The sequence below is a fragment of the Stegostoma tigrinum genome, chromosome 15 (genome assembly GCF_030684315.1).
Source record: "Stegostoma tigrinum isolate sSteTig4 chromosome 15, sSteTig4.hap1, whole genome shotgun sequence".
NCBI classification, from domain to species: Eukaryota; Metazoa; Chordata; class Chondrichthyes; order Orectolobiformes; family Stegostomatidae; genus Stegostoma; species Stegostoma tigrinum.
In genome coordinates this window covers 48,272,522-48,280,584 of record NC_081368.1, presented here as the reverse complement: position 1 = coordinate 48,280,584, position 8,063 = coordinate 48,272,522, and the positions used below count along the sequence as shown (strand labels likewise).

At 39.8% G+C, this 8,063-nt stretch overlaps 1 protein-coding gene across 2 annotated transcripts in view; it reads right to left on the bottom strand.

The window, feature by feature from the left end:
* Positions 1-4,365: 4,365 nt before the first annotated feature.
* LOC125458700 (SLAIN motif-containing protein-like) overlaps positions 4,366-8,063 on the bottom strand; it is a 35,253-nt gene continuing 31,555 nt past the window's right edge. For both annotated transcript variants that reach the window (XM_048544175.2, XM_048544176.2), the window contains 2 exons: positions 7,708-8,044; positions 4,366-6,566 (listed from right to left, as the gene is read on the bottom strand). In XM_048544175.2, the coding sequence (XP_048400132.1) occupies positions 6,500-6,566; positions 7,708-8,044 (404 nt within the window). In that variant the 3' untranslated portion in view covers positions 4,366-6,499. The remainder of the gene's footprint in view (positions 6,567-7,707; positions 8,045-8,063) is intronic.

The window sequence follows — 8,063 nt, the reverse complement described above, 5'->3', positions numbered from 1 at the left end:
AACAAATTGCAAGATACAAACTATATTTCTAAATCCACAAATGTTGCTATTTGAACACCAGGACAATCTGAAAAGTGCCTCACTGGAGGCTGCTGAGTAAGGTGAGGACCCATGGTGTTGGAGGTGAGCTACTGGCATGGATTGAGGATTGGCTATCTGACAGAAGGCAGAGAGTTGGGATAAAAGGGTCTCTTTCAGAATGGCAACGGGTGACGTGGTGTCCCACAGCGTTCAGTGTTGGGGCTGCAGCTGTTCACTATATATAAATGATCTGGATGAAGGGACTGGGGGCATTCTGGTAAAGTTTGCTGATATGAAGTTAAGTGGACAAGCAGGTAGTACTGAGGAGGTGGGGAGGCTGCAGAAAGATTGACAGTTGAGGAGAGTGGTCCCGGAAATGGCTGATGAAATTCAATGTGAGCAAATGCAAGGTTTTTTTGCGCGTTTTAAAAAAAAATACAGGCATGGACTATTTTCCAAACAGTGAGAAAATTCATTTAAAGGCAAAGTACAAAGGGATCTGGGAGTACTAGTCCAGGATTCTCTAAAGCTTAGCTTGCAGGTTGAGTCTGTGATTAAGAAAGTGAAAGTGACAACATTACATATCTCAAGAGGGTTGGAACGTAAAAGCAGCGATCTGTGCTTCTGAGGCTTTATAAAGCTCTAATTAGGCCCTGTTTAGAATACTGTGGCCAACTTTGGGCCCTGCATGTCAATAAGGACATGGTTGGCACTGGAGCATGTCCAGTGGAGATTCACATGGATGATCCCTGGAATGATAGGCCCGGATCCTGGGATTGTATTCATTGAGTTTTAAGGTTGAGGCGATCTAATAAAAACATACAAGATAATGCATGGCTTAGAAAGGGTGGATGCTAGAAAGTGCTAGAAAGTCATTTCCATTAGATGGGGAGTCTAGGACTTGTGGGCACAGCTTTAGAATTAGAGGGAGCCGATTTAGAACGGAAATGAGACATTTCTTCAGCCAGTGTGTGTGGTGGGCCTGTGGATTTCGTTGCCTTGAGGACATTTTAATGTCCCAGACTCCCCTGTGCTCCATGGCAGAGATTGATAAATTCTTGATCTCATAAGGGCCACAGGGAGAGTGTGGGTAAGTGGAGTTGAAATCCCTATCAGCCATGATTAAATGGCAGAGTGGGCTCGATGGGCCAAATAGCCTTACTTCCACTCCTATGTCTTATGGAAATTAGGTCAGACTTTAAGGATAATTGTACTTGAGTTCTATCAAAGTTCTACCTTCCTAAGAATCCTGTTCAAAGTGGTACCAGGCTATCAGTGGAATTCACTTCCAAATTTCAACTTCACTTTCTTATTCATTGGGCTCATAACTACTATTGGGGAAATTTGCCCCAGTGCAAGTATACTTTTTACACCTTGATTGTAGACTAAAATGACTGCATTGCTTTGTAACAATGTCTGTAGAGGCTTTTCTAAAGAAATTTGAACTTCTCAATTAATAGCTGAAAGATAAATTACATGTAAAACTGATGCAATATCATTTGTTGATCACTGTGGTTCAAAGCACAGCTCATCTAATTTAGTATAAATAAAACATCTTGCCTTTTGTTACACTGGCCTTTGAGATGAACTTTCACTTCCCACAGAATTAGTTCAAAATGGTTCTTGGCTCCAGAGGGTTTTGTTTTTTTTTGTTTGGTAACTTGTAATCCCAGAAAAGACAAGACACTGAGAATATTATTGGGGATGGTTTTTAACTAAGAGACAGAAGGCTGCCATTAAAATGACTAATGGAATGAAGCAATGCTGAGGGTATTAATTCCAACAGAGGGAGGGAATAAAGAAACTAGCACCATACCTAGAAATGATACCACTGGCAGATGAAGCCTTCACACTAGTGAGACTCATTGCCCTATAGCCACTGTGGACTGAGACATCCTTTTGGCTCCACCAAGTGTACCCAAAGATGCATCACTGTGACAACCTGCAGCCAGATCCACAGTATGGCCATTAAAGAGGCAATGAGACCAAACCTCACTTGCAGCATGTACAAAAATCAATAATACCCAAAATACCCAATAGTAGTTTAATAGCCTTAATTACCTGTGATTCAGATTGGTAGCATACTTGGCTGGGTCATAAGTCAAAAAGTTCAAATCCCATTTTGAGTTCCAAAACAGAGGCTAACACACCATAGCAGGATTGAGATCACTACATCTGCATGAGCAGACAGTTGGAATATTTATTTTAACACCATTTGGTAAAAAAATTCCCCTGATGCTATTCTTAAAAGCAGAAATTATCCCAGATGACCTGACCAATATTTATTCTTTAGCACAGAATAGACCCTTCAGCCCATGATGTTGTGCCGACCATTGATAGTCATGTATGCACCCTCAAATTTCTGTGACCATATGCATGTCCAGCAGTCTCTTAAATGACCCCAATGACCTTGCTTCCACAACTGCTGCTGGCAATGCATTCCATGCTCTCACAACTCTGTAAAGAACCCACCTCTGACATCCCCTCTATACTTTCCTCCAACCAGCTTAAAAACTATGACCCCTCATCTTAGCCATTTCTGCCCTGGGAAATAGTCTCTGGCTACAAACCCTATCTATGTCTCTCATTATCTTGTATACCTCAATTACCCACTCCTCCTTTTCTCCAATGAAGAGTCTGAGCTCAGTCAACCTCTCTTCATAAGATAAGTCCTCCAGTCCAGGCAGCATTCTGGTAAACCACCTCTGAACCCTCTCCAAAGCATCCACATCTTTCCTATAATAGGGCAACCAGAACTGGACACAGTATTCCAAGTACGGTCTAACCAAAGCTTTATAGAGCTGCAACAAGATCTCAACTCTTAAACTCAATCCCCCTGTTAATGAAAGCCAAAACACCATATGCTTTCTTAACAACCCTGTCCACTTAGGTGGCCATTTTAAGGGATATGTATCTGCACACCAAGATCCCTCTGTTCCTCCGCACTGCCAAGAATCCTATCCTTAATCCTGTACTCAGCTTTCAAATTAGACCTTCCAAAATGCATCACCTCGCATTTATCCAGGTTGAACTCCATCTGCCACCCCTCAGCCCATCTCTGCATCCTGTCAATGTCCCGCTGCAGCCTACAACAGCCCTCTATACTGTCGATGACACCTCCAACCTTCGTGTCGTCTGCAAACTTGCTGACCCATCCTTCAATCCCCTCATCCAAGTCATTAATAAAAATTACAAACAGTAGAGGCCCAAGGACAGAGCCCTGTGGAACACCACTCACCACTGACTTCCAAGTAGAATATTGTCCTTCTACTACCACTCACTATCAACACGATATTTTTTAAAAACTGGTCATTTTCACATTAGTGTCTCAGTTGTAGGAAATGTGGCAGCAATTTTCATGATATGTAAAGTACCAACTTCTAGTGGTCTTGAGAAATCAGACAAAAAGAGCTTCATTTTGCTTATGCATCCTACCCTCATCTTTTGAGGTTGATTAGAAGTAGGTCAACGGAAGGGAGATGGTTTTGTGCTGACTCATGTGGTTTCACAGACTGGTAACACTGACATGTTTGTTATGTTGGTCTTCATAAAAAATGAGTGCAAGTTCCATGTTGATTCATACAGATGCAAAATCAAGGCTAGAAATGGAATTGGGATACAGAAAATCATGATATCACTGGCAACTGGAACAGGTTGAATAGACTGACAGCATATTCAACATGTGCAACAGATAACAGTTGAGATTTTTGTAATCTGAATCTTAACTGTCAGTTAGAAATTATATTGAGCAAGAAGCCCATGTGTTTAAGTTGAAAAATATTATATTAACTACATCGTAGCACTCTTTGATTTGCTAGGAATTTTGTAACAAAATGAGATAAGCAAAAGAAAACTTGTGCTATATTGCAGATTTTTTCTGACTTGGTGATTACCATACGCAATGCCCACATAAACATCTATCAAAAAAAGATAATGTCACAGAACATCATTATCTTGGACAGTTTTGCCATTCTTTGGCTAATGCTGAGTCAATATCTTACTGCCTACTAACATCATTGAGAGGAGATCACAAGGACTGTAACAGTTAAAGGAAAAGGCCTACCACAACCTTGCAATCCAACCTAGGCATGGGGGCAGTAATGGTTCTTTTCCTTCCAACTGTACTAAGAACAAACAAACAAAATATTTTGCTTGCTGCATGTGAACAATAGCAATGCTTTCCTCAACATCCTTTTGTGTTGACAGGATTATAAGTCAGAAACTAAGTTTGTTGAAATTTGAAGCGCCAGTGGGGCATATAGTAATTGCTGCACGTCAAAAGATTAAACCACATTCAGAAATTAATCCAAAAAAGTTTCATTTAATAAAGAAATTCAAGTGGAATGCCTTTTACACTTAATGACACTTAATGTCAGCAAAGGAAGGAAATAAAAACACATCATGACTTCATGCTGGTCTACAACTGACTATAAGCAGACAGTTAACGCTTCTATCTTATAAAGACTTTGCAATACACAAATTCAAAAGTTGTTCAATAACGTCCTGTAAGAACTAAAATTGAAAACAAGCTAATTGAGTTGCTTGAGAATGGCAATTATGAAATTCACACATAGCATAGACCTTACTACTAACTCACAGAGATTAGTTGCGTTAGAAATATATTTTGAAGACTCAATCCCATTCTTCAACTGGTTTGCTGCTGACTGGTAGATAACTGATATTTCTTAGTGAGGGAAAGTAAGGTAATTGATCCAATCTACACTTCAAACTTGGCCAGATAAATTGTATATAAAAATAGGGCATACTGATCAACATAAATAGTATTTAGCAGTTTACTATTGAAACTTGCTATAGACCATTGTTCCCAAAAAAAGTGGTGTTCTCTTTGAATTATTTGAACTAACTGAAAAATTTCAATTTTGTACTGAAACAGAAAATTGATGGGCTGAATTTTTGTCCCCTTTCCCATTTGATTATTCAAGGTTTCACAAGGGTTATACCAATTCATCTTCCTGTGTTCCAAATTTACACTGCACTTAGATCACACTTGTAGTTCAGTCAATTTCTCTTTCAGTTAAAAACATGCTCAGAGATCAAAACCTCACTGTGCAAATGTGAGACCTTTGACTTGTGTGCAGGGAGCATCTTGGCACGTGGGGGGGAAAAAAAAAAACTTGTCAGGTGACAGCAGGCAAAATTAGCAGTAGCTGGGAATTGTGAAAGAATAACTAACAGCAATTGATCACCACCACAGAGCACAGGATCTATTACATCATTTCAACATTACAGTTGATTTAGTGGAGTGGCTAAGAGATCAGTAGCAACGTTCTTGAAACCTTTAAACTTACTGCACTACATCACAAGAAATACTGTCTTTTAAACTTTCACTTCAACACAGATGGAAACTTTTGTACTCTGGGGCAGGGACATACCAAACTATGATGCCTAGGGAGGTCACAAGATTTTGGGGTCACAAGCTTCAAGGCAAAAGGTGGCTGTGAAACTTGAACTGCATTTTGATTGCTCAGATGTCTCCTTTAAATGGTTTTATTTCCTGGTCAGTAGATATGCCTCAGTCTGATTGGAGGCCCAACTGCTTCTGAACCACAGCCAATGAAAGGCAAGTGTGAACTTTGTTCAGTTTTAAATACCTTGCCCCACCAAATGTCCCCGTGATCCTATTCATCAACCATACCCCTAAATCCTCACATTCAACTTTTCACTTGAATCACGAGGCATTAAAATGTGTTCAGAGCAGAGAAACAAGGTCAGCACTATCTTAAGAGAGTAAGCATGTTTTGTTAAATACTGCGCATTTGGAGCACTAAGATATTAGATGTTCAACTTACAAAAAGTTGAAGACTGTTCTCAGCAGCTCCTGCAGAATCCAACAAGTACTTGAGAAAGACACAGACTCCTGAGTTCATGCAACATAGTTTGATCAATTGCAACACTAGCTCATACAAAAAAGCTGCTGTGGCTCTTATGAACCAATCTTTACATAAGTTGCTCAGTTCTTTTCTGAGAGCTTGCAAAGGAATGTTTAAGTACTTGGCAACTACAGACACCTCCAAAGACTGATCTCACTTTTTTTTGCCTCCTTCTGTTGTACACTGATTTAAGAAAGGAATGAAAAGAATTAGATGTGAAAGTATCAAGGCAAATTGTGATTGATTCTGCCACTGAAAAGATTGAGTGTTACATAATTTTACCTCAAATTCAGAATAGGTTTGGAGAGTTCAGGTTTGCTCTGCATAAAATATGTAAACTAAAAAAAGGTACCTACATGAAGTGACCCGACTTTATATAACAGAGCTGATGATGCAATCAACAGGAGGCCAGAAAACAGAATCCTGGCATAGATGGTCTATGACTTTTAAAAACCAGTCTTTACAAAATATTGTTCATTGCCAGAAACTGAATTTTTCTCTCATTTGATTTAAATTGGACTTCTGCCCAGCCAGCTGGGCTTCCACTTCATCGGGTGCCAGCAGCTTGAGAAATCTTTGGGTTTTCCTCAATAGCAGCCTTCTTTCCACTTGTCTTCAGTCACAGTGCTGTGTGTCTTCGGGAGTTGTAGTGTCCTGATAATAGGATAACTCAGTTAGTTCCAATCATATTGTAACAGAATAACAAGAAAAGCTCACAAAAACAAACAGTTTGTTGCAGCAAACCAATAGCAGTGCTTGATATTGTAAGAAATCGACTGGCAATGGCGAGTCTCCAACTAGCAAGCAGCCCACTATTGGGGGAAAAACCATTATCCCCATTCCTCTTCCGATTACCTATTATATATTCTTTTATTTCTAACCATCTCAAAATCAGCTGGCTGTGCATCAATTGCATTACTATCTGAATATTCTTTGCCATTACTAGATCCCATTTTTCACCTTGACTTTTCAAACTCTTCACCTTCAGTATTTTGTTGGCTTCAGTTGGCAACAATGGTTAAAAAGATGGGGCAAAAAAATGTTGACAGGTGGAAATTTTTGCAAGTTATTATTGCAAGCATGAAGTTGATCAAGTAGTTGCTATTTTTAAGTTGTCAAATTAGCATATTACTTTGGCAAGTGGTTTCAGCATTTTGTGAGGATTTCTAAAGATCACCATGTCTGCTTCGACTCTTTAAAAAAGTGAGTATGCATCAGCAGACTTTAAACAGGCTGCTTCTCATTTAAATAAAATGGGTCCAGCAGGCTGCACTTTAAGCACATGTAGGTGAGGTAACATGAAAAAGAACTAAAAATATAAAACATGCTGTAAGAATTCATATAATGGTCTGTATGAGTGTATCCGAGTATTTTTTTGTCTCTCTGCCTCGGTCAAAAACAAATAATTTAACAGGGCACACAGGACATACCAGGGATTTAACATGTGTTGGTTCCACCAATCATTGAATGCATGTGGAACCAATACAGGTTAAATGGCTTGTAGTATCATAGCCAATGAACAGTAGCTATGGTAGAGAACACCTGGTGTCAATATAGCACTTGAAGACTGCAGTTCCAAATTGATGGAATGTTGGTAATATATTAGACTTGCCTGTGAAGAAAAATCAGAGTTAACGTTTCAGGTCCTCTGGAACAAAAGGAGGCTCACCAGACCCGGAAATGTTAACTTTTTTTCTTCATAAGGGCTGCCACACCAACTCAGCTTTTCCAGCAACTTCTGTTTTTGCTCTTTATTTACAGCATCTGCAATTCTTTTTGTTTTCGTTAGACTTACCTCCTTGCTGGCTGCAAAAGCTTGGTCTTGGAAACGGAAGAAGTGGGAGTGCAAGTGCTAGCGCTAGCAACCCGTGACTTAGTTGGGGTGCCCTTAGGGACAGGAACTGAGCTAGACGATCTTCCGTTTGTGGTAACGCCAGTCGGTGAAGAAATGCTTGAACAAGTTGAAGACTGGATTCTACGAACAGTACTGCCAGAACATGGGTATGCCGTTTTCACTGGATGCCTTGTCGTTAAGGGAGAGTTACTGTTTGCAATAGCTTTCACTGGCTGTCTGCTTGAGGGAGAAATTTGGCTACTGTTACCAGTAGTATATCTGATCTTACCAGATGAACCTAGACAAAACAGAGAAAC